This window comes from Cydia amplana, chromosome 21 (assembly GCF_948474715.1).
Source record: "Cydia amplana chromosome 21, ilCydAmpl1.1, whole genome shotgun sequence".
NCBI classification, from domain to species: domain Eukaryota; kingdom Metazoa; phylum Arthropoda; class Insecta; order Lepidoptera; family Tortricidae; genus Cydia; species Cydia amplana.
The window spans coordinates 6,673,242-6,700,657 of record NC_086089.1 but is presented as its reverse complement, the minus strand read 5'-3'; the positions used below and the strand labels follow the sequence as shown (position 1 = coordinate 6,700,657).

Sequence of the window (27,416 nt, the reverse complement as noted above, 5' to 3'; positions counted from 1 at the left end):
AATGGTTGCAATATGAAGAGCGAAAATAAACCTTATCTGTCAGCAGGAAAATTGCTTTGACAGCGTCCGTCATAGCCTTTTTAGTGGCTGTTGGCGTCATGGGCACGACAGCACTCGACCACTTTAGTGGCTCTTGGCGTTGAAAAGGTTAATGTTGATCGCTGATTACACACTTTTGTGGAGATAAAGCTCTGATGTCTCGTTATTGTGTGTGATTGTTTTTTCTTTATTAGTTCAGGTTTTATACAATTCACGCGGACAATACCGACTAGGCAACTAGTCTTATGTGCTTTTACTAGTCATAAATGCTTTGTATATACGTTTTTGTATTTTTGACGTTTTAATTGATATTAAGAAAAAGAATTTCAGTTCTTCAAAGGATAATTGTGCAAGCTTAAACTTTTTAGGTATTCGACAAAATATAAAAATTAAATTTATATGATTTGCTCTAAATTTGGGCTATTATTTCAGATCAACTTTTAACCTTTTCGAGGCCGTGTCAAACACAAAAGCTGTCTCTCAGACGCCACGTCACCAAAGTGTCAAAACTGAAATTGAACTTTATGCATATGCACCTAGGTTTATGTTGCTCTGTGGTCTATGACCGATTAATACGTCTTTGGCGTTGGACCTGCGGCGAATGTAAACCGCTTATAGGGATTGACAGGGCAAGCTATGATGGCGCCATCTGCTATATACTTCAACCGGCTAACCCCATTGCGCCCGTAGGCCTCTAGGCCTCGCTTCATTCGGTCTTTAATAATACCACAAAATAAGTAATAGTAGTACCGTACAGAAAGGACACTTCCTACAAATCCGATTTGATAGCGATTCAGGGTCGAATCCTGATATCCCTTTCTAACTTATGGCACTATCCCTTTCGGCTATTTAGGGTTGTCAAAATTCAAGCCATCTTATCTGTGGTCGTGCACGCAAAGGGACGTCAAGTTGTGTCAACCCTAATAATAGCTCAGAGCAATGCTGAGCCGGACGGAGCCGAGTTTGCCCGAAGTCAGGAGTGTCTCCCCACTGCTAATACACTTTAAGAAAAAACGAAATTTTATCAACAACATTTATATTAACTTTGGAATAAAACTTACAAGTGTACATATACTATTAAAATAAGCTCTTCATATCACCCGTGGCCCATCACCGGCACATCAGCTCTCGAGGAACTGGTCTAGCGCCGTACGATCCTCGTCTAATTGCACCTGGTCCAACGTCACCTCTTGCAGTTTAGATGCCACTGAAAAAAAAAATTTTTTTTAATTATAAATGGGCTTGCTCATGGCCACAGACTAGCCGAGGCGAAGACGTGGTCTACGATTGAGCGAGCTCGCCCAGAAGGAAGGTTCTTTCAGAATTTCATCCTTGGTCAAGCAAATCTTGTCAGTAAAAAAAAAGACGCGAAATCCAAATTTTCTATGGGACAATATCCCTTCGCGCCTTCATTTTTCAAATTTGCCGCCTTTTTCTACTGACAAGATCTGTTTGAACAAGTATAAATAATAATAGGTAAGTAAACCATTGCTGGCATTTTATATGAATGGTGCATTTCATATAAAATGCCAGCAAGTATGAGTCCAACGAAACAAGAATCCGGCGAATCGGGAACTAAGCAAATTTTTATATAAGTTATGGAAATTTTCGATTGTTCAAATGAAAGTTTTCTTTGTTTCCCGTGTTTTTTTTCGATAACTTTTCCAATCCAATTTTTTCCGCAACTTAGGAATGTCATTTAGGAATGTCAATTTCTATGAAATGATGTTAATACTGACTAAAAAAAATAGAGATAGGCCGAATATTCGGTTCAGAGTTCAGATCATATCGAACACGAATATTCGGTTGGGCTAAAACTGCCTAAATCGCTGAAAATAAGTTCATACGGGTCTACAATATACACTCCTAGTGTTTTTGACCTTTCCCCTCTGGACCAGGAATGTTTAAGAAAAGAAACGGAACCGTCTCATAGTTTATTAATTCGTGGTCTCATGCCTGACCGCGAAATGCACCTGCGCCAACTAGCCAAATCATGTTTATCCGGTAAATATTCGGCAGTTCGAACCGAACTATTCCGCTGAATATGAACATTGAAAAATATTCCGAATGCCGAATAATTAGTTAGCGAATATTCGGCCCACCTCTAATCCTGACACTGCTTCACTTTGTTCTGTTCAAGTTTGTGCAATGTTAAACAGACACTAGATAAGTTTTCATGTAACGAACATTGTCTAACCTGATGGCACACTGCCACTGGCCAGATACCTGGCCATGTCCTGCTGGAAAGCCGAGGCGCTGTTGTCCCTCCGTGCCTGGAGTTCTGCTAGCTGCTGTTTCTCCCGCTCCTGGTTGTGGGCAGAGTTCTCCCTGGCTAGTTTCATCCGTGTGTCTTCTAGGGTAGCTGAAATTTCAGATAATAGCAAATACATTTTCAATTTCATATCCCCTAAAGATGCTCACCACAAGGGGTCATCCATTAATTACATCACACGAATTTCTAGCTTTTTCGTCCCCTCCCCCCATCGTCACACTTGGTCACATTTGAAAAACCCCTCCCCCCTGGTGTGACGTCACATTTTTTCAACGAGATCGGGAAATCGAATTAAGTAGGTTGTACCTATTATTAATCTTTTATCAAAATATTTTCAAAAAAGAAATATTAGTAATTTTATAACCCATAACTGATTAGGAAAGAAAATTTAATTAATAAAAATCATTATCGTTCCAAAAACTTGTTGTTTAACTGTACAGCAAATTAATAATAAATTAATTTATTTATACGTATTTATTATGTGCTTGGAAGAGATAGTACAAGCGGGGCAATGTAAGAAAATCCTAGTGGTAAGCGTAAACCATATACGTCCCACACAATTTGGACTGTAATCTAGAGATGCAACGGATAGTTGGTTGGCCGGATACCGGATATCCGGCCTGGACACTGGTCGAATATCCGGTATCCGGCCGCCGGATATTCGGCCGGCGGAACTATACCTATATTCTGAGTTTTGCAGGTGCGCGTCGTGCAGGCTTCGACCTGTTTCGTAGTGAACGTTCGCGCGGACACATTTCTAGGATCGTAACGAGTTTATCATGTCATTACGTAGTAAGTTCGTTTATAGTTACAAATGCGGTTCATCTCTACTGTAATCATAGATATTTTACAATTTGAAGGTTATTAATTCAGTAGTCTGTTTGGAAAGAAAAGAGTCGTGGAATGTATTGGGCCCCATCATACATTCCACAACTCTTCTCTTTCCGCACAAACTCTGGCAAATTTTTGACAAGGGCATACGAAGGGCTAACTAAGTGTGAATGGAACCTTAATGTAACTTTATATTACACTAGTACATACTAATCTAATTAGAAACTTATTCGATTTTGTTACAGTAAGGCTGCTTACAGACGAGCGACAGTACGCGACACACTGTCGGCGACGGTCGCTGACGACCGCCTGCGACGGCTATCGGCGACGGTCGGTGATAGGTGTCGCGGCGTCGCTCTTGTGTCACAGCACGCAGTTGTCGATGTGTAGTTCAAGAGATAGCACGTATTTCCTTTAAACAATAATGCATCAGCATCAAAATCGTCATTACTCATTTTGAAAAAGAAAATATGTGCTCTTTCTTGAACTACATATCGAAGACTGCGTGCTGTGACACAAGAGCGACGCCGCGACACCTATCACCGACCGTCGCCGACAACAGTCGCCGATAACCGTCGCAGGCGGTCGTCAGCGACCGTCGCCGACAGTGTGTCGCGTACTGTCGCTCGTCTGTAAGCAGCCTAAAAGTTTTATAAAAATGCATAGTTTAAATATCTAATAAGAATAGAAGAATAAAGCATGAAAACTCTTTGCAGTCCTAATTCTTAGAATTTAAATCATTAAACAATCCATTTACCCATTTTTTTCTCCTTGTACAAAGTGAGGTGATAATGATGATCTAATTTCCATCTCTCCATCTTACTCCTTTCCACAATATCCTCAAATTCTACCAGATCCTGCTCCACAGTCTTCATTAGCACCTCCAAGTTCTTCAAACTGTCGATACACTGTGCCACGGAAGCCGTGAGACTCGGCAAGTGGGCCAAGTTTTGCGCCAAATCATTTGCAGTTTGCAACTTTGTTTTCGCTGTTTCATGCAGTTCTAATATCAATTTATCGACTTCATCTGCTGCTTTAGTATTAACATCAGCATTTTCATGTAACATCGCCCATTCTGACTGATACTTGTCCAACAAGACAGCCCCAGCACCGCAGTTCACCTGACTTTCGTTCACCAGCTTTTGTTTGTCTTTAAAAATATTTTTTACTTTCTGTACTTCTTGCAATGTCTGCCGCAAATTAGTGTTGGATGTTAACCCATCTTGTACTACTGAAATAAACTCTTTCAAATTGCTTAACATTTTAATGGGAGCAGTGAAAACACAAGTTTTGAAATATTTGCAGTCCACATCACATGCAACCAAGAGCTTTGTTTTGACAGCTTTGAAGGGTTTTTATAGTATGGTTAATAAAATCCTTGTTGGTGAGATTTTCTCATCCAAAAGTGAAATCTTGGTACAAGTATTCGTTTAAAACTTTCTGAAAAACACCTCAATTTAGCGTTTACAAAGTATGTTAATGAATAATATTCCTGCAACAGCCAAACATACATATTAAATTTTTTGAGAAATATATTTGGTTATTTACTTAAAAATAAGCGTTTGATGAAATAATATTTTACATTAAAATGATTACATTCTATGATAAACTATATATTTAATTAATTCTTTAAATCATTGTTTAAGTCACTAAACGAATCCGTGAAACTATCCTCGTAAACCAAATTATAGGTAATATTTTCTCCAGGCAACCCTTCAAATTTCAAACTTCGAACGGTTGACGGGTGTCAAGTATTGTTAGAACGTAGTGATTATATGCTCTTTGGTATTGTTTTGATATGAATGCACTAGTGTATTATTTATCATAGTATTTATTTGAGTTTTAATTTGTTTTCCACGCATTAAACAACAATGAGTGAGACAAAACTTAGTAGTGATGAAGTGCCTGCCAAATTTGCGGACTGGCTGCTGGCAATGGGTTGTCCTCCTGAAAAAGTACCAACAGTGGACAAAATCTCACAGTATGTTTCTTTTCAAGTGATTTTAAAGTTACAGCACGTTACAGCTTGGTTTTGAGGTATTAAATTTAATTGTTATGTTCGCAGGATGTGCCGTGGAACGTACTATTTAGTGTGGCGCAGTCTTATGGAACAGGTGGAATCAAGAGACATCATAAAACAGAAGAGACTGCAAGTTTTCGCTGATGATGTTCGGAGGTGTAAGAAAAAGAATCTATTTACAGAAGTAAGCGATGTTTTCATAATAAATAAAAAATCGTTTAGTTTTAGAATACTCTTGAAGTGTTAACAATCTCATACAAAGCTGGAAAAGCTTTAACAAACATCAATTACATTTTGACAAAAATTGTGACCATCCTGTCGCCATTGGATTAACACCCGCAATTTTGTGTATTTCTGGTATGTCACCTATTCTTTACCATTTGATAACTTTGGTAACAGTTTTCTTTAACTTTATCAAACATGTCTAAATTGACCAATTTCAGCATGACACAAATGTGCTGATACCACCAGAGCTCACACTGTGGCGGCAACAAACGGAAGTGCGGCAGAAGGTGCTGGAAGCCGAGAGCCGCATCACTGAAGCCAAGAGAGACCTCAGCGAGATCATGGACAAGGTGTCTAGCAAAAGTAAGAATTTTTTAGTTAACTGTTATATATGCCTCCTAATGCCCAGCTATACAAACGTAACATCCAAAATTTGAACCTAAACTGCAGAAAATAGAGTTAATTTTGTGTTGTTCGAAAATTGAACGAAACAAAGCAAAAGTGACTCTGTACCAATCGATCATGGTTTAAATTACATCAAACTGAATAGGTACTATAGGTAGGACCTTGGGCCTTGGCAGGTTACAGTTAAACATTGTGATTGAGTGCATTGAGATGCACTGGACCCAAGACAGAGCGGCCTGGAGAGCACTGGTAAAGAGTGTCCACATTTGTCACGTCCCTCAGCGATGAGTAACAACAAGGAAGATTAGAGTTAAGGCCTCATCACATGGGCGCGTTTTCCGGGCGGCGCGTGATCGGGTGCGCCGCTTTTACATAAAAATGCTTATATTATGCCTACACCTTTATGACTGCTATATTGCTGGCTAAATATAATTAGATCTAGTAAGACATCTATATGGTATCTTCTGTCATTATTATTAATATAACCACCATCATAAATTTCCCTTCACCAGTGTCCCAGCGCAACCTGGCCCGTCAGCGACTCCGAGACCTGCAGCGAAGAGGCTGGCTCCTCCAACTCCTCGCAGACGATCTCCGCACCAAGAAACAGAGTCTTATTGAGACACGCACTATAGCTGAAGACATGTGCGCTGTACAGGACCATACTGATGTGCAGGTGGGCCATTTTGTGCAGGGTTCAAAAGGATAATTATCAATGATAGTTATCTAGATAATTATCGTGATATTTATGATTTAATAATTACCCATAAATTTTATAAAAAGTTAGCAAAAACGCCCCAATTATATTTTACTATCAAAGAATTAAAAGAAAATAAATACAGTACCATCCATACCTGGTATAATTATCCGATATTTATCAAAGTCTATACTTAATCTGGATAATTTCGAGCCCTGATTTTGTGAAACTTTTAGGATCAAAAGATTTTGTGATTCATACCTATTTGAAGGTCATTGTCCGAGTTTAACACATTCACTGCCAGACAAAAAACGGCGTACTACCTCAGAAACCGGTCGTCTATAGCTGCGTATAAAACAACCCGCCCAGCGGGTTGTCCGGCATCTGAGCTAAGTTCACGAGCGCCCACCAGGTGGGTTCCTGGAAGTGAATGTGTTAAACACACATTCCCTTCAAACTATACTCTGGTAAACCCTCTTTGTTAGTAGAAAAAACCGGCCAAGTGCGAGTCGGACTCGCGCACGGAGGGTTCCGCACCATCAACAAAAAATAAAGCAAAACAAGCAAAAAAACGGTCACCCATCCAATTACTGACCACGCCCGACGTTGCTTAACTTCGCTCAAAAATCACGTTTGTTGTATGGGAGCCCCACTTAAATCTTTATTTTATTCTGTTTTTAGTATTTGTTGTTATAGCGGCAACAGAAATACATCATCTGTGAAAATTTCAACTTTCTAGCTATCACGGTTCGTGAGATACAGCCTGGTGACAGACGGACGGACGGACGGACGGACAGCGGAGTCTTAGTAATAGGGTCCCGTTTTTACCCTTTGGGTACGGAACCCTAAAAAGGCGCGAAATTCAAATTTTCTAACCGAGCACCCTTTGCGCCTACATTTTTTTTATTCTGCTTTCTACTGATGAAAATCTAATATTTTTGTTGCAGTCAAAACTAGACAGATGTCTATCGTCCCAGCGTCGTCAGCCAGCCGTCGCTGCGGCCTCCGTGGCGTCCTCCACCATGATCAGCAACAGCAGCACGAACGTAGCCAACAATGGCGATTTGGAAGGTGAGACCGGTAAATAATTTCAGATAAATACTCCAAATTGGTGTCATTACAACTTGTAATTCACATTTTTGTCACTGAATTCCTTTCAAAGTCAAACTCAAATATTTTATTGATAGGTAGATAGATAGATAAACCATTTATTAGCTTGCCACAATACACACATTGACAGAAAAAACAGAAACAATATATAACAATATCAAACTAAAACTAAAATCAGGAACAAGATGTATCAATAAATGTGCTGTGTGCGTTGCAGCAAGACAAAAGGGTTCTGGGTCAGTAATACGCTCCACTCTTTCGGGTGAAGCACTGATAATTCTGCTAGAACCCAAATTATTGCGTTTCATGTGTACATTTGATGTTTATATATAGCTTAAAGCTAAGTAAAGTCGCAACATGAACCCTGAGAGGGTATAGCAACATAAAATATGAATAAACAATATGAACTTCAAACTTCGTCATTTATTGCAAATGAGTTGGTCTAAGAATAACTTACTACTATACTTTGATTGTAACTAAATCACGAGAGAATCCTTTGCCTCCTAAAGCATCTTAACTCTTAACCCTTTGGCCGCCAAAGACGTCATATGACGCGCGTCGCTACAGCCCAATATCAACCATCGTGCATTCCCACAAGGTTCACTTCACAATGACGCGCCGCGCACGATAGACGTAGCGTTCTAATGGTTCAAATTGAAACATTACCTTCCCTTTTCGACGCCGTGTCAAACACAAAAGCTGTCACTCAGACGCTACGTCATTGAAGTGTCAAAACTGAAGTTGAACTTTATAGTTTGTAGCTTTCTAGTGTATATGCACGTAGGTCGATGTTGCTCTGTGGTCTGTGACCGATTGATCCGTCTTTGGCGTTGGACCTGCGGTGCGGATATATCGGTCATTGGCGTCCAAAAGGTTAAATGATGAAGATGGAATAGTACAATGAATTTTGAATTCTACAGAGGAGCACATAAGTCAGCTAGTGGCGTGCCGCGGCGACGCACTGTGGGCGGAGTTATACGCGCGTAGGGCTGCTCTTGTCAACTCATTGAGCAACAGAGGAGAGCCCACAGTGGACAATAACCGGTATGTGTAATTAATTTTTTTGTAACTAGCGACCCGCCCCGGCTTTGCACGGGTTAACAAATTATACATACCCTTGCTCTTGAGTCACTCTATCTATTTAAAAAAACCGCATCAAAATCCGTTGCGTAGTTTTAAAGAGCTAAGCATACATAGGGACAGAAAGACAGCGGGAAGCGAATTTGTTTTATACTTTGTAGTGATACACTCAAGGGCAAGTTAAAACGGTTCCCTTTGTATGGGAAAACTGTCTTATAGGATTTAGTGCAATTAATAAATGAAAATTGCAGTATCTGTTGTAAAACGTGTTATTACTTAAAATAACATTTTGACTGTATAGATCGCATAATATTAGTGACCTTAACCCTTAAATGCATGATTTTTTGTATAATTTCCTAATAAATTGAAATAGATGGGTAATGTTGTATAGATTGTGGGGAAAAAAAATCATAGTAAATAAAAATAAATTAAATTCTAATCATCATATATGAATCATAGTAATAAAACTAATAAATGTCATTTTGGATACCTGCATATTGAGCCACGGGCCATCAAAATATACGATGTAGATCTACATCATAATGCATTTCAGGGTTAAACAATAACTATAATTAAAAGTAGTTTTTTCTCAATTGAATCAAATTCGTGATCAACTTTGCACCATAAGTTTACAGATATATTATGTCTATTGAAATAATAAGTTAGTTTAAATCATTGTTTTTTTCAAGGCCAAGTTTCCAAGCGGTCCTAAGCGAAACCGCAGCACTGCAATGCACTTTGACACTAGAGGCTTTCAAGTGTCGTGAAATGACGAGACTCGCTCAACAACGGCTTGCACAAGCTGTTGAAGCATTGAACGTAAGTACAGGGGCCCGTTTCTCATAAGCTTGTAACTTGTAATACAAGCAGATGTCACTTTTTGACAGCTTTTGTTAGAAAGGGACTTCCACTTGTATCACAAGTTACACGCTTTTGAGAAACGGGCCCCAGGATGCACCATAAATAGTAGTACTACCATAGATAAATATAAGTAAAGAATGAGTGGTAACTCCATACATTACATCAGTTTTTTTACCAAAACGCGAGTTATTTAGTTTCCGACCAAAACATGTTTTTTTGCCGAAACCGAAGGTTCGGCATTGGTTCTAGTTTCGGCCGAAACCAAACCGAAACGTTTGCAGATTTTTTAAAATAGTTAAATAAATTTCATTAAACCGCTTTTATACACATTCTAGCTGTTGCCCGCGACTTTGTACCCGTGGATTAGTATATGAGGAGTGTCTTTTCAAAAGGGTTTATTTTTTTTAGCGGTACTTCTAGAGAGAACCTTGCTCAAGAAAACTTAAGGTCCAATTTAGAAATAGATTCCCAGAAAAAATAAACCCTTTTGAAAAGACACTCCTCATATTTTCCCCATACAAACTTTGGACCCCCATTTCACACCCTTATGGGATGAATTTTGAAAAATCCTTACTTAGTGGACCCCTAGACCGTATAAGGAACCTACTTGCCAAATTTGGACTTTCTAGTCCCAGCGGTTTGGGCTGTGCGTTGATTTAAGTCAGTCAGTCAGGTCTTTCACGTTTATATATATAGATTAAGGCTGCGTCGACCGTCCAGTGGCGCCATCATTAGGGGAATTGTGTTTTCTAATAAACCAATTAATTTCTGTACACATAAATATTGTTGTCCTACTTGCTCCCCAACTGTTGGTCTTTGTCACATAGTTTAGTTTCATAGTACGAACTTACGAAGTACTATTTTGTATGTTTCGGCCCCGGCCGAACGTTCGGCCGTTTTTTGGCCGAAACCGATACTACGGCCGAAACATGATTTTATGGCCGAAATCGAAACCGAAACCGAATCATTGGTCGGACACTAGTTATTGCGTAGTCGACATCTAACGTCAAGTAGTGGAATTATTTATTCATTACTTATATTTCTCTACTAGCTTTTGCCTCGACTTCGTCTGCGTGGAATAAGTAATTTGGGTACCTACCTACCTTACTTTTTAAACAAATTGCTTTTTATTCATCCTTCTTTCATCCCCAAATTGGTGCACTCTATAAATTTTCACCCTATTTTTTACACCCTAAACCCTAAAGGAATGATTTCAGGGATAAAAGCTATTCTATATCTCTCTCCACAGCTCATACTATCCGCATATCAAATTTCGTCTAAATCGGTTCAGCGGTTATTGATTTCCCATACAAAGTTCCACCCCCTTTTCACCCCCCCTGAGAGGTGAGTTCTGGGATAAAAAGTATCCTATGTCCTTTCCCTGAACTCAAAGTGTCTCTATGCCAAATTTCAACTAAATCGGTACAGCGGTTTAAGCGTGAAGAGGTAACAGACAGACAGACACACTTTCGCATTTATAATATTAGTATGGATTCTGTGCTGTTACAGAGTGACCTAACCGGCGAGGCTTGCGAGCTGCTAGTGCTCCGGTGCGAGCGAGCGCGGACAGAGTCGCGAGTTGTCGCACTGCGCGACGCGGTGCGACACGTCGCCGAGGCCGAGGGCTTGTTTGCCACCAGCCGGGCTGAGCCGCAGCCAGCACACAACCAGATATATAAGATTGATAAAGCTATTGTGAGTAATAAAATACATAAATAAATATTAGGGGACATCTTACACAGATCAACCTAGCCCCAAACTAAGCAAAGCTTGTACTATGGGTGCTAGGCGACGATATACATACTTATATAGATAAATACATATTGATATACATAGAAGACACCCATGACTCGGGAACAAATATTTGTGTTCATCACACAAATAAATGCCCTTACCGGGATTCGAACCCAGGACCCAGTCTAACTACTAGGCCAGACCATAGAGAAATATAGTAAAACAAGAGTGCTCACTCCATACATCAGTTAGACTATTAATTTCAGTGTCTACATCTAGCATCGAGTAGCGGAACTATCAGTACTGCTACTTGACAATAGATGTAGCAGTACTGATAGTTCCGCTACTCGATGCTAGATGCTAATAGTCCGATGTATGGAGTGAGCAATCTATGTATTTTTTTCTCTATGGCCAGACTGGTCGTAATGTCGTACTACCTTTCATAGGTGGTCAAAAGTCGCGGGTGCGAACATCGGTTGTGCTGTATAGAGCGGAAATAATCGTTCGCGAAGAAACTGCAAAAATATAACTAAAAATTCGGTAGAAATCCTTATTATTATTAACTTTACAGGAATCCAAGAGAGACGAAATCAAAAGCGTGACATCGTCTCTAGCCTCGATGGAGAGGAAAATACAGAACGTGAGAGAGTGTCTAACGACCATATTTAATGGTTTTCGCAACGACGCCCCGGACGCCAATATCAGCCACGCCAGAGGTAAATACGTCACTATATACGTATGTAAACTAACGAAAACCATTTTTCCTACTCGTCGACTGCAATACTTGAATTAAGACTTCGTATACCAAAATGAAATCGCATACTTTTTTCACTATGGGACCCCAACTCAACTATAATATTCATTTCGATACAGTTTAGGCAACTATAATATTCATTTCGATACTGTTTAGTCAACTATAATGAAATTGACCAATCGAAAGCGCGGAGCAAGTACCAGGGCCTCATGAGTTACGAGAAGGTGTCGTTGACCAACCGGCCGGGGGCGCGGGGCGCGGGGGCCGGGTCGCGTACGAGTATGAAGGTATCGCGGCTGCTCGCGCATCTTAGCTGTATACTTTGTTTTTAGGGTTCCGTACCCAAAGGGTAAAAACGGGACCCTATTACTAAGACTCCGCTGTCCGTCCGTCCGTCCGTCCGTCCGTCCGTCCGTCTGTCACCAGGCTGTATCTCACGAACCGTGATAGCTAGACAGTTGAAATTTTCACAGATGATGTATTTCTGTTGCCGCTATAACAACAAATACTAAAAACAGAATAAAATAAAGATTTAAGTGGGGCTCCCATACAACAAACGTGATTTTTGACCGAAGTTAAGCAACGTCGGGCGGGGTCAGTACATGGATGGGTGACCGTTTTTTTGCTTGTTTTGCTCTATTTTTTGTTGATGGTGCGGAACCCTCCGTGCGCGAGTCCGACTCGCACTTGGCCGGTTTTTTTTACCTGCATATATGATTCTTCTACTAGTTTTTAAGTATTTTTTTTGTTGACTCGTAGAAAAAGTATTGTATACAATAGTGATATAATCAAGCTTTTCAATCTCGTACCTTCCTTAGGCAACTCAGCAAGCTTCGTTGCCTAAACACGGTACTCGACTGAAAAGCTCTCCATTATATCACGATTGTATAAAATACTATACTCAAACCCGTTAATGTGTAGGTCACTCTAAGCATAGAGAAAAAAATACATAGAGTGCTCACTCCATACATCAGTTCAGACTATTAATTTCAGTATCTACATCTAGCATCGAGTAGCGGAACTATCAGTACTGCTACTTGACAATAGATGTAGCACCGACCGGAAAGTCTTATCTCAACAGCATAAGACTTTCCGGTCGGTGGCGACATCTATTGTCAAGTAGCAGTACTGATAGTTCCGCTACTCGATGCTAGATGCTAATAGTCTTTTTGGTACTAAAACTGGTGTATGGAGTGAGCACTCTATGTATTTTTTTCTCTATGCTCTAAGCTACTTTTACTATGGCACCAGCCCCGAAATCACGAAAAAAGAATTGACTCTCCCATAGAAAATTTCAATGCTAGACCAGCAAAATGTATGAAAAAACCAAATTTTTTTCCCGATTTCGGGGTCGGTGCCATAGTAAAAGTTGCTCAGTGTGACCTACACATTAACGGGTTTGGTAAATGGTTTTCGTTAGTTTACATACTGTATAGCGACCCGCCCCGGTTTCGCACGGGCTAACAAATTATACATAAACCTTCCTCTTGAATCACTCTATCTATTAAAAAAAACCGCATCAAAATCCGTTGCGTAGTTTTAAAGATCTAAGCATACATAGGGACAGACAGACAGCGGGAAGCAACTTTGTTTTATTTACAAGCTTTTATTTAGTTTCACCTGTTCCGTTGTCTGTCTGTCGGTCTGTAATCAAATCTTGCAAGTTAAATTTGACTCACTCCCCGACTTCCAGTGAAGCTGAAATTTTGCATACACATGTAAGTCGGGTGACAATGCAATATTATGGTACCATCGAGCTGATCTGATGATGGAGACAGGAGGTGGCCATAGGAACTCTGTGATGAAACAACGCAACCTAATTGTGTTTGGGGTTTTTAGAATTGTCTCGATGAGTATTAGTTGTCTGTCGCAAGAAAAGTACAGTCAGCGATAAAAGCTAGTACCAAAAATGAAATTTTTGCCAAAAACTTATTTTATACTATGTAGTGATTCCTCAGGGCTGCAGCTAGACCTGCCCTCAGACTCCGTGGGAAGCCTTCGTCAGTTCTACGAGAAACGGCGCTCTAGAGCCAAGATGGAGCTGAGCATGGAATTCGACGTCTCGGACAATTCATTCAATGACCAATCAGGTACTATACATCAGGGATGTTGCGAACATCCGCATCCGCATCCGCAACCGCGGAACTTCCGCATTATTTTCAACATCCGCATCCGCATAAAATCGATGCGGAACTTATGCGGATGCGGATGTCGAACAAGTCGGTACAGGAACGTCTTAGCGGCGGCGTAAGTGCTAGGTAATTTCGTCATTACCTATAACGAAATCGTCTAGATCCAGAAAAGTCGGCCAAGTTACTGTTTATTAAATATAACCCACCAATATTCTTGCTCAAATACTAAACGTTTCGTTTTTTTTAATAAAAAAATACTAAAAATGTAATATTTAACGTTTTCTAAGTACCTAATCTTGACATCCGCATCCGCATCCGCGGATGTGAGCCTTTAAATATCCGCATCCGCATCCGCGGATGTCAAAAAATCTGCATCCGCAACATCCCTGCTATACATTTATTATTGGGGTGTTTTGGGCCTTTGAATGCCACGTCGACCAAGTAGTGATCTATTGTGACCGCCCTATAACCCCATGAGACCCAAAAGCATTTCTTTTGTGTTTGAATTTGGAACCCTTAGTTACTCAATGAAAGTTCAATAGTAGTTTGAGTTACAAGCGATCAAAATGATATATTTCCGATTTTCCGTCAAGGACGTACATTGAATCCTGAGCGTAATGAGGGATTCGAGTGTTAACGCCCAAGACGAAATAATTTTGATACCGTGTGACCACGGACCTAGAGAATAAACTGGATCGAGTACACGGGCCAAAAAGTGTGTCCACATGAGAAGTCAAACCAGAGCCTTGCATCTCGTTCTAATTAGGGTGACCATAAGTCATATGTATGTGGGATATTAGGATAAGTTTAAATGTATAGTTTGGCCAAAATTTTTTCTCATTCGTGCATAGTCGTAGAGAATCATACTGTCTTTTCCCTATGCTAGTATAAATGCTCCAGAAAAGGGATGGATATAGATTTTTTTCTCTTCTGTAAAACACTTCACACAACCTTACTAAAGTGGTATCCAGACAAGACAATTTTTCGCCAATCTGATGAAATTCTCCGATCGAATCAGCAGGTGCAGACACATAAATGCCAATTTTCATAGTGATTATCTATGGAATGCAAATTTCCTGATCAAATCGATTGATTTGATCAGTCCCGTCTGGATACCACTTTAATTAAGTAAGTCAGTTATAAAAGCTGTTACAGATGGGATGAGCGTATTGGATCGCGATCATTGTTATTAGGGTTTGCTCCCGGTACTGAGTTTGTATGGCGAGAACCGGGAATTCCCGGGAATTCAACAAACTCAGTACCGGGAGCAAACCCTAATTGTTATACTTGGTCAACCAGATCTTGACAGTAGAAAAAGGGCGGCAAATTTGAAAAATTTAGGCGCGAAGGGATATCGTCCCATAGAAAATTTGAATTTCGCGCCTTTTTTTAATGACAAGATTTGGTTGACCAGCTATAATTGTGACGAAGGTGGTCTGCCGTACGTCCATTAAAAACACAGCTATATGTGAGAGCGAGACAGATATCCAGGGTCGCGGACCGGTATGCCCGTCTATTATAGTTTTTAACTAAGGCGCTTGTCACTAAGATAAGCATATTAGAGTTAGATCAAAGAGAATTCTAAATTATCTTTAGCCCCCTCTAGACTATGTGCGTAAATCGCGGCTTCGCGCCGCGAATCGCGCACGGGTGTGGAGGGCCCTTTTGGTTCACTATTTATGCTCTTAATAATTATACAAACTACCTATCACTATCAATATCATACTCATGGTGTGTTCATATACGTGATGGCTTCCCTTTTGCACACTTCAGCTATTCATTAAGCGTAAGCGTCATCGTACTCATCGTAGATCTGTGATTGCAACAATTTTTTTAAATTTGCCGCCTTTGTCTACAGACGGAAATGTGTGTTCAGTCTATAGATGGTCAAACCAATTTGTCAGTAAATAGGAACAAAAAAAACTATACTCATCCTTTTCTTTTGGGTGCTAGTACTAGTGTAAGACAAAGATAGTATGACTCTCTCTGTCTATGTTTGAAATAAGACAGTCCATTGACACACTATATATAGAATCGATTACATATATGTAAATAGTTTGAACCAACGTTTCAGTAATTAAATATTAAGTATGTTTAAATCACATAAATATGAATCTGTAATGTTTAAGGACTTTGGATTTAAATTTTGGCAATTATATAGCTCTCATTACGTCACTCAAATAATTAAACATGCCGAAATAAAGATTATACCTATTTATGTAAACTTTTTTTACATTAAGTACGTAATAATAATTCTGCAAGATCGATCCACATCGTGCCGACATCATAGTCACCCTAATGAGTTTGACAATATCGTTTTGTATTTTTATCGTAAAATTGAATAATTGTGACTTACCTGTGAAAAGATATTCCACAATCAGCATAGCTTTCACTTCTACAACCCCTCACACAACATTTTTTTAACCATTTTTTTTTAATATTTTACGAATAAATTCTGAGCGGCGCCATTTACGTTTTTTGAAAATACACGAAAAGTTTGGGATACCAATTTATATTCAAAGTTACTACAATTTCTACCATGTTAAATTTAAATGCTTTATTTGTTGTGCGCATGTTTGGTTTAATCAGTTAATAATATTGACATCATAATTATTTACAAATTACTTAAAAGTTATCAGAACTGTAATCTGAATATAGCACTAAAATTGTATAAGAAGGTAATTAATTTCAGTAGTATATAGATATGATTTCTACCACAGTGGTATCTTTTTAACATTGGCAACATGTGCGAGTGAGACACAGGGCTCTGGTTTTTCTATCTCAAGTGGACCGTTTTCTCTAGTCTGGTACGAACAACTTTCTGTCTCGGTGATAAGGTTCAAATTAGTATGGCAAAAAAAGTGACAGTTCCCTCCAGTTTAAAACATTATAACTTCATGCGTGTGACACATACCTACTGCTTTTCACATCAACTATGAGGAAAATAAAAAAAATCTTAGTGTTGACACAATCTGAGGCTTAAACAGATTAATTAAGCTAAAAAAATAATGTGCAAAAAAATTTAAAAATAGTGTGCTAGAACAGAAAAGTGTTACTTTGATCCCTCCTAGCAGGGAGGAAAAGTGCCACTTTGATCCCTCCTAGCAGGGAATAAAAAGCTCTTTTCCGAATAGGTGGTGTGAAAAATATTTTAACTCATGACTTAATTTAACAGATTTAACTCATCATCAGTAGACCACAGACCTCCAGTTGAACCAACCCCCCGGAGTCCATAAAGTCTATTTTTTTATTCGGTAGACTGAAATGACAGCTATTAGTATGAACATGAAATGTCATTTCATACTATTAACTGTCATTTCAGTCTACCGAATAAAAAAATAGACTTTAGCAAGTCCGTCAGTTCTACGAGACGCTCGCGAGCCTATATGGAGCTAAGGATGGAAATTGACGTCACAGAATTAGTTATTTACGATACAAGTGCGAATTCGAAACGAGTGGCGATAAATTAAAACACGACCGAAGAGAGTGATTTAAATCGACACGAGTTGCGAATTACCTATTCGCACGTGTATCGTACAACGTTACAGTACATATGGCACTTTAAATTTTCGACATACGCACGGAGAGTGCTATTTCCCGCACTAGTTCGGGAAAGTAGCACCATATGTACTGTAAAATAAAACATGACCTTGATACATCAAGGCCGTTTGTTTACAATGGGCCTACCGGGAAACCCGAAAATCGAAACTCAGCTATCTGCCTCTTTATCGCTCGAATATGCAAGTAATAGAGAGGTTAGATAACAACATTTCGACATTTTCGACTCTCTCGTTTGCGGTGTACCCTTACATTGTGACAGATTGTGGAAGTGGCGCCCCCTACGCAGAGTTTCGCGTGATATTCCCTATTTAGGTATTCGTAGGTAGAGCATTTGATTAATGTTTATTTATTAACTTTTAGGTTTTATTAATGTTCATTAACTTTTAGATTTGGGCAACGCGCGATTCATTGACGAGCTCAGAATATACTTGAAGAAATTCAATCTGGAGAAAAATAGAAAACTGGTTTTAGAAAGGTAACATAACTACATAATTATTTATATATTAATTAAATATCAAATATATATATTCGCAAGCCATTCATTCCGGCCTGCAACATGTACTATAAAGGCCTGCGTCCGTGTGCGTTGTAATATACAGATCCTTATGAGGGACGGCACACTGCTTGCGTGACGTGTGCGTGCGCGTCTACACACGCTGCTGGTGTGCTCTGGCCTTAACCTCCTGAGACTAAATGTACATTACAATGTACATATTCGTGCAATCTAATTTGAACCTTTCATGAACCAAATAAAGTAGCATTTCTTATGTTACATTGATTTAAAAACAAACGAAATTCGTTCTAATTTACTTATAGAATAATTAAACATTTGAAAACTTTATATGGGGCATTACCCATGAAAAGGGACCTTATTGTCGATGGCGCTTACGCCGCACGGCGTCGCATGGCCTCGTGTTTATATCGGAGCATCGTTAATTATGGCGTAAGCGCCATCGACAATAAGGTCCCTTTTCATAGATAACGTCACATATGGTGGGTCTTACGAGATTAAAGCTTTGATTTTTCTACAGCGGCGAAAAAATCTGGATATTCGAAACGCTCCGATCCACCGCTTCCCGCCTGCAAGCTCGCTGGCTCACCGCCGACATCGCAAGCGGACTTACGTGCCCGTCGCAGTCTCTTCCACACAACGTACTGGGCCTCGTCAAGGCTGTCGGCCATAAAGCTAGGCTACGGAGCGTCGGGCAAAGTGAAATAGACTTAAATGTCAATGTTGGTGAGTATTCTAACACCCCATGTTTCAGGGTTCAAAATTATCCAGATAATTATAGTCTTTGATAATTATCGCGATAATTGTCCCAGGTATGGATGGTGCTATATTTATTTTGTTTGAATTCTTTGATAGTAAAAAAAACATTGGGGCGTTTTTTGCTTTTTTTTATAAATTTTCTTCCTCCTCGCGTTATCCCGGCATTTTGCCACGGCTCATGGGAGCCTGGGGTCCGCTTGACAACTAATCCAAAGAATTGACGTAGGCTCTAGTTTTTACGAAAGCTACTTCCATCTGACCTTCCAACCCAGAGGGGAAACTAGGCCTTATTGGGATTAGTCCGGTTTCCTCACGATGTTTTCCTTCACCGAAAAGCAACTGGTAAATATCAAATGATATTTCGTACATAAGTTCAGAAAAACTCACTATGGTACGAGCCGGGGTTTGAACCCGCGACCTCCGGGTTGAAAGTCGCACGCTTTTACTGCTAGGCGGGCTAGGCCACCAGCGCTTCTTTTTATAAATTTTATTAAGTTATTATAAAATCGATAATTATCAGGCATAAAAATCACGATAATTATCAAGATAACTATCATTGATAATTATCTTTTCGAATCCTGCCATGTTAAAATCTAAATGCCATATACTGCTTATACACTATAGTATTATTCATATAGCATATCCAGGCGTGTCTCACTCCGCGATTTCGTCGCGACGCAACAAGTACCTACAAGTACATCCGTCCCTCACCAATATTGGTGGCTAGCCTAAGTGTGTAAAAACTCAAAATATTACCTTGTTCCAGACATCAACAAACACATAGACGAAGAAGGCCAAATCATAGACAAAATAAAGAAACGGCTCGACGAGAACCTGCGCAGCCTCCAGAAGACCAGCAAGACCCTAGACCAGGGCAAGGAAAACCTTAGTCTATGGTCGAACAATCAGTTCAAAAACCACATCTCTCATCAGCGCACGGTTGACGGCAAACCGTATAAGGCTTATGAGGCTTATTATTTGGAAGCGTTGAGTTTCTGAACGTTTTTTGGTTGTTTCGTCAGGCGTGTCTCACTCCGCGATTTCGTCGCTTTGCTACAGGTAGCTAAAAATACATCCGTTCGGCCCCACTTTTGGGAAAAGCCATAAGCCGCGCGTGGCGCTGTCGCCACCTAGCGGCCATATCTGTGCTGATCGTAACAGACGCGTTTTGTTAGAGAGTGAGTCTTCTGTACTTAGTACTATTATTTATTCTGTGGTTTCGTCAAGACGAAAAGGGCGTTAATTTGAATATTAACAAATTAACACATATCAGTGAAAGAATAAGGATCAAAGTCGAATGGCGTTCTAACAGCTTAAATTTCCTGTCGAAAGATGTAAATGTACTGTGGCTGCATAATTAACCATGACAGTAAATCTCTATACACTATTCTCGTTGGTACTACTAAAACAATTTACAACTAATATTATAAGCAGAAGAAGTTGAAAATAGACTTCAGGTGCATATTAGCTGCAAAATTGCTGAGCATTAAAGTTTTACATTGCCGCGACATCTATTGTCAATTCACGTTTTGGTAAGAAAACTGATGTATGGAGTTACCACTCTTTCTTTAGTTATATTTCTCTATGGTTGCTAGAAATTGTAATTTGTGTGCCGTTTTATAATGAGAGCATTATGGGAGCCGCTTTTTGACGGTTAGTTCGTGTGACTCTTAATATACGGTTATCACTTGCTCAAAACAGTCTAAGATACGTAACTATGCATATAAAAAAAACAACGGGTTGCACTCCGGGATTGCCGGCAGAAGTGAAAACTCAATGACTAGTGCAAAATGTCTGTATAATTGAGGTTAACGCCATCTAGCGTTATTTCGTCGTATTACTTGAAACCCCCTAAGCACATCACTGTTAGTACTCGAGTTATATTAATGCCAGTTAGAGCGAAACTCACTAGATGGCATTTAAATCAATAAAGAAAAACTCAATGACATTGTTCGATCAGGTCACGTGTCCGTCTTACGGTCACGTGATCTGTCGCGAGTTTAACATTTTTTCCCCATCTCAAAAAGTGCACAGCGCCGCTAAAGAAGTTTCAAAAATAGTTCATGATCAGTGAAAGCATATAACTGGAAACCGCCTTTGGGAACATTACCGTTCAAATTCTCGGGCCAAATTAGCACACATACACAATTACGCCTACATTTAAATAAGACGATACGTTTACAGAGCCTGTCTCTATTACACTAACGTACACAGCTAAGTGTACGTAGATGAAATGCATATAATGTCAATAACTACCAATCAGCGACATTAATCCGCTAATAACCTTTTTGCTGTACGTACTGGCCGCTGAGAGTTCGCGGTACATATTTGATTAGAATATGACTTGGACAGGGATAGGTTTATGCCATACATTGAAGAACCAGTCAAATAATTCACGTATAATAATTTAATGCAGATTAAAAGATAACTAGTTAAAATGTTGTTATGAAATTAAATGACAGACTAACTCAACATAATTAAATATTCATTGTTGTAGGTATAAATGTATTCCGCTATAATAAGTATTTTGTATATTTTATTATCAATGTGTATGGCAGTGCGAAGTCACGTTCAGAGCCCGTACCATGAGTCACTGACAGTGTCAAAACTGACATTTACGCTATCGAGAACGTAATTTACTTTCTATACATCTCGTTTGCACTAATATGCGAGTACGAGCGAGATGTATAGAAAGTAAATTACGTTCTCGACGGCGTTTGTCAGTGCCAAACTGGTGGTAGCCGTACTGGTATAGTCTGTCCGTTTTTCTAAGATCAAGTACGCCATAGTAAATGTATGGCGAACTTGATCTTAGAAATCGGACAGGCTATACAGCCTGCAAAATTTAGATGGGTAGGTTAGTTTACACGAATCGGGTCAAAAACATTTGAACAGGCGGAGTCACAATAAATCCCCACTTTCAGTTCCAATGGAAATATTTTATATGTATATAGCCGGTCACGCAAGTTTGTCAGTAGAAAAAGGCGCATAATTACAATTTTGTATGGGACCATAACCGTTCGCGCGCTTACATTTTCTAAATTCGCCGCTCTTTTCTACTGACGGAAATGGCTTGAGAGAGAACCTACATATATGTGACAGTAGAGGGTGGATTAAAATGATCAACATTTTGAAATAATGTGTGTATTTGTTAAATTAATTCCTAAACCAATAAGTTAGAAAATACCTAAACCAATCATAAGTTAATAAAATAGTCTACTTCATTTGGCATAAAACCATCCCTATTATCCTCGCAATTTAAAAAGTCGTATGTTGTTATGAAAGTCGTATGCAGTTGTTACGTTTTAGCTTAGCACGGTAGTATTGAAAAAATGTCGTCATGTTTATTCCAAATTTTACTGAAGTTATCTGTTTACTACAAGTGAAAAGTGATTCCACTGTCCTTGATATGAACTAAAACAACTTCTGCACCACTTCACGACACATGAAGACATTTTTAATTAGAAAAAAACGTAGTTTTTATAAACGAATTTAGCCATCCGTCACTGACTGTCATCTCGGCCGCACTGAAGTTGCCAATCGAACAGTCTGTAAGCACCGCCTACAATCGAATACTTTACGTTGGGTCATAATTGAGCGGACAGAATACTTCCATGGTTTATATACGTTCACTGTTCATGATAGATCCACGATTTACAGATGTCGTGCATAATTATTTTCCATCGTTTTTACGAACGTGTCTTGCTATTTCAGTCAGCGTGACAAACACGAACGTTGCCGAGAAAATACGACGGAAAACAATTATACAGTACATCTGTATTCTGTATCTGATATCTAGGTAATCTAGGTACACTGAAATAGCTTCTAAGTTTATTCTCATAAGGCTTTATTTTGCACGAGTGTCATCTGTATGTGGCAAACAAAGGAAAAATGTAATATGTTGTTAATTCTTATTAAAATAAATTGATAAACAATATCGTTGTTTTTTTTCATAAGCTTTATTATGGCGTCCCAAATAGCAAATCTATGTGCTATAGAGCACGGTTTTATTTTCGCTTTTTGTTTGATGCTATAATAGTATTTTTTCTACTCCCGTACTTTTTATTTTATGCAACCGTTGTTTAAGAGAGGTCAAAAAAGGCGAGTTGTTAATAAAGACGCCACGAGTATTATTATGTCTAACATGCAGACAGGTACTTAATTATAAGAAACCCTTATAAACAAAAGCTCACAGATATAATATATACCCAGCTTTTTTTTAGATGAAACAAATCACGAATTGTATTGAAACCAAACTTGCCGACTTTAGCCGTGTTCCGAATCACGCTCACAACGCTTAAGGCGTGTCCAGACGAAGAATTTTTCGCCAATATGATTAAATTGTCCGATCAAATCAGAACGTGCGGACGCAAACACCAATTTGACCACTCTTACGAATTTTAAATTTATGGTGATATATATTTGACACTTGAATAATAAACTATCTTATCTTTATCATGTAAAATAAAATTATGTTTAGGTATATGTATTTTGCTTTTGTTTTATTAATCCACTTGATACTCAAAATATACTGTTACAGTAGTAGAGTAAATACAGCAGCACGTATCGCACCGCACATTTATCGGTATCGATAAACAGTAGGTACTGGAAGTGTCGAGCCCTAGCGTTGTTTTTTTTGTGTTGGTAGTATTGACATGTATTTGGTGTGTTGGCACAATGTACGTTCATAATTCGGTTCAAGGCTTGTTCGAGAGTGCCGACTCTTAAAACGTAGTGATTTAATTATCTTTGGATGACGCTCCACCCCGCACCAAAATGAGTTACCGCACCCCTTCCCTTCCGTCTGATTGAAAACTGACAGAATAGAATATCATCGCAGTTCGATTGCCACCGCCGTGAGAAATGCCCGTATATTGTGCATTGTATGGATGCTTGTCGAATTCGAGAGATAAAGAAAGGAGTTTTCATCGTTTCCCAAAAAACGAAAATAGGTAAGCAATACACTAACATTGGGTTTCTAATGGGTGGTATAATTATTTCGTCTGGCCATGCATGTTTACACTTTGATAGTTCATATAAGTATTTATATTTGTTACTTGCGTTTAGTCAGGCGTGTCTCACTCCGCGATTTCGTCGCTTTGCTACAGGTAGCTAAAAGTACATCCGTTCGGCCCCACTTTTGGGAAAAGTCATAAGCCGCGCGTGGCGCTGTCGCCACCTAGCGGCCATATCTGTGCTGATCGTAACAGACGCGTTTTGTTAGAGAATGAGTCTTCTGTACTTAGTACTATTATTTATTCTGTGGTTAGTTTAGTAGCAAATGTATTTATACTTGGTCAACCAGATCTTGACAGTAGAAAAAGGCGGCAAATTTGAAAAATGTAGGCGCGAAGGGATATCGTCCCATAGAAAATTTGAATTTCGCGCCTTTTTTTACTGACAAGTTTTGGTTGACCAGCTATATTTAAGTATTTATTATTTACACATTCTGTACTTGTTCGGTACCTACTTTTTTGTGGCTTTGTTTTATTCATTATCATTTGGGTTTTTGTGTCATATATTATACTACTCTTTGGTTTTTTGCAGGTGCAGACAATGGGTCATAGCTTCTGGGCGATATGATTTAGCCAATAAAGATGCGAAGTTTCTGTATTCAAGTTACTACCTTTGTGATTTGCACTTTCTGAAAACGGACCGACTGAAAAAGAATTTAATAATAACAGCGGTTCCAACGCAGAATCTGCCGCAGGATTATGAGACCCGAACGAAAGCTACTCAAACTGAAGACGCTATCTTTGAAAATATTTGTACAATGACACAAGATAATAATTCACAGGAGGCAACTTCAAAAATTTCAGATATATCAACACAAAGTAATAATTCACTTCGTAAAAGAAAACTTAAATGGGAAAATGGTACTGGGAGTAAAAAGCAGAAAAAAATTCAAAAACGGCAAAAAAATTCATCGGATTCCCAAATACGGAGAAATTATTCTTCATGTACCCTCCAGTGACATGACGAGTTCTTCTTCCTTGGACGAAGGGATGAAATGACTTTATTTGTGATGTAAAATTGATTTTAAATTAAAACTAATAATAAAATACACTACACTAATATTATCTGCTCTATGAAAACGACCGATAAATATTGTTGCAGTGTAAATGTTACGAATAGAAGATTCATTTGTATGAATTCAATTCATTATAAGGTCACATTTGTAATACTTACATATATTTTAACTAAGAATAACTCGTAAATCTTGTGGGAATTCGCAGCGTAGGCCACGGACTTGAAGCAAGCAGCGCGCGGCAAATCAAGCCCGTTCATGTCATTTGGTCGAGCGCAATGTAGGTACCTACTTATTAATGGCTTTGATTTGCCGCGCGTCGCTTGCACACACCCAACACAGTCCATATACTTAATACTTAGCCTAATACCGAATGGACACTCCACCAGTCCACCCCGCACCTAAACGAATTAGCGGGTTATTCCCACTAGTTACCACCAAGTTGTTACCAGTGGTAACTACTGGGAATTATTTCCCACCTTTTACCACTGGTAACTACTGGGAAAAATTATTCCCAGTAGTTACCACCAAAATTTTGTTAGAGTTAAATACTAATAAAAACAGTATAAATAGTAAGAGTATAAATACAGAGTGATTTTGAATTACCTAATAAAATCACTTAAAAAATAATCTAAATGGATTATTAAATTTATTCTTACATATATTATAGTTTTTGTACTAGTACCGGTTAAACTGTTTAACTATATTTTTGGTCACTTTTAAGGCAGTTTACTAAAACACTAATCGACTAACAATTATTTATTAAATCACTCGATATTTATACTATACTATTTATACTGTTTTTATTAGTATTTAACTTTAACAAAGTTTTGGTTATAACTACTGGGAATAAAAATTCCCAGTAGTTACCACTAAACCGAGTTGGTGGTAACTACTGGGAATAATTTTTCCCAGTAGTTACCAGTGGTAAAAGGTGGGAAAAAAATTCCCAGTAGTTACCACTGGTAACAACTTGGTGGTAACTAGTGGGAATAATCCGAATTACCTACCTATGGATTTTCGATTTTGGAATCTTTATATTATTTCTACTCAGATTTAACACACGAACATAAAGAAACAGGGTATGTATTTACCTTACATACGGGTTCCATTTTGGCTATGATACGATTAGGTATCTAAAAAATCAGCCGCAGTCCGACCCTTCCCTTTCACGTAAAATGGGGACGCTTTTTTTGTGCGTCAACCCCTAGCCTAGGGCCTACGGCTGGCATACATATGTGGCAAAGTCATTGAAATTAAAGCGTTACAAATACAAAAAAAAGATACCTACGGGTTTAACAAAAAACATTTTTATGCCAAACCTGTATAACGCGAGGGTCACATCGGGGCGGTAGGAAGATTGACAGGCGGTAGGTAGGAACTTACCTAATAGGTAGGTAGGTAGGATTCCAGGAATCAAGCATTTTGGGATTCCGGTAGTTTATTTATTTTACATTTAAATCAGTTTAGAAACAAGCACGGGTATATTCGAGAATGTGGCCACCAGCCACCAGGATCCCTTGGACTGGGAATCTGGGATTTCCTGATCTCCGGCATTCCGTGGCACCCAACGATTGTAAAAATACGGATTTCTGGGGATTTTTGGATTGAGACTAAGAGATGTGCGCTTTTATTGTCAGAAACTAGAATTTTATCGTTTGGTCACTACTGTCACTAGGTATTATTCATGTAGGTAGGTAAGTATCATAAAAACCAGCCGACCCTTACTTAATGCAAGGACCCACCCCTTTTGGAACGCTTTCAATGGGATACCTATTAAGTAATATTTGCCGACAGCCGAGCCGACAACCTCGTCTCCTCGTGAGATTTAGTGAGATCCGACCCGTCGACCCTCCGGCCTCCCTCCCCTAAACGCCTCACGTAAATGAACGAACCGATCTAAATTATATTCCGGTTCGAGTGAGACCTTGAACACATTACACAAGTCAATGTATCTTGCATGGTTTACAATCATTGCAACAAAAACTTGGTAAATAAATACCTACATACCTATACAGATAAACTAATCTGTGCTAAACTAGATTTACTAATGATAATGATCCTAACCTAACGAACAATAAGTATTGTAAGTACCTACAATACCCCGGGGTTTTCGATGCGGGAATGAATGGGATGTGTGTGTTTACACTAGCCAGAAAACTAGGTAAAAAAGAATTTAAAGTAGGCACATTTGGAGCTTACCTACTATAATACCTATTTGTAATTTATAGTTTGGTAACTATTTTTTAATAATAAGATTAATAAGTACAAAGTTTATAATATTCAAATACATACAACAAAACGTTCCCGCACTCAAATCCCTCATCCCCTATTCTTGTTATTTATAAATAGATTTATTTAGTCATTCTAGCCCAGTAGTATAGGAATCTATGTACT

At 38.9% G+C, this 27,416-nt stretch overlaps 2 protein-coding genes across 2 annotated transcripts; one reads left to right on the top strand and one right to left on the bottom strand.

The window, feature by feature from the left end:
• Window positions 1-1,121: 1,121 nt before the first annotated feature.
• On the bottom strand, window positions 1,122-4,498 carry LOC134658092 (dysbindin-like). Its single transcript, XM_063513697.1, has 3 exons — window positions 3,900-4,498; window positions 2,237-2,401; window positions 1,122-1,246 (listed from the first exon to the last, which is right to left on the bottom strand). Exons 1-3 carry the CDS (start codon window positions 4,402-4,404, stop codon window positions 1,161-1,163), a joined length of 756 nt encoding a protein of 251 aa, XP_063369767.1. The 5' UTR covers window positions 4,405-4,498; the 3' UTR covers window positions 1,122-1,160.
• A 386-nt stretch (window positions 4,499-4,884) lies between these two features.
• On the top strand, window positions 4,885-19,994 carry LOC134657918 (uncharacterized). The gene is made up of 14 exons (XM_063513498.1): window positions 4,885-4,906; window positions 4,954-5,123; window positions 5,208-5,346; window positions 5,606-5,750; window positions 6,305-6,468; window positions 7,437-7,560; window positions 8,520-8,643; window positions 9,369-9,498; window positions 11,050-11,235; window positions 11,846-11,990; window positions 13,987-14,118; window positions 18,109-18,196; window positions 18,753-18,958; window positions 19,758-19,994. Exons 2-14 carry the CDS (start codon window positions 5,014-5,016, stop codon window positions 19,988-19,990), a joined length of 1,926 nt encoding a protein of 641 aa, XP_063369568.1. The 5' UTR covers window positions 4,885-4,906; window positions 4,954-5,013; the 3' UTR covers window positions 19,991-19,994.
• Window positions 19,995-27,416: the final 7,422 nt, after the last annotated feature.

Coding starts and splice junctions, on each gene's coding strand:
- LOC134658092 (XM_063513697.1), bottom strand. CDS start 4,404: ATGTTAAGCAATTTGAAAGAGTTTATTTCAGTAGTACAAGATGGGTTA. Junction 2,402..3,899: donor GTACAAGGAGAAAAAAATGG/GTAAATGGATTG, acceptor CTGAAATTTCAG/CTACCCTAGAAGACACACGG. Junction 1,247..2,236: donor CAGTGGCAGTGTGCCATCAG/GTTAGACAATGT, acceptor TTTTTTTTTCAG/TGGCATCTAAACTGCAAGAG.
- LOC134657918 (XM_063513498.1), top strand. CDS start 5,014: ATGAGTGAGACAAAACTTAGTAGTGATGAAGTGCCTGCCAAATTTGCG. Junction 5,124..5,207: donor ACAGTGGACAAAATCTCACA/GTATGTTTCTTT, acceptor TTATGTTCGCAG/GATGTGCCGTGGAACGTACT. Junction 9,499..11,049: donor AAGCTGTTGAAGCATTGAAC/GTAAGTACAGGG, acceptor GTGCTGTTACAG/AGTGACCTAACCGGCGAGGC.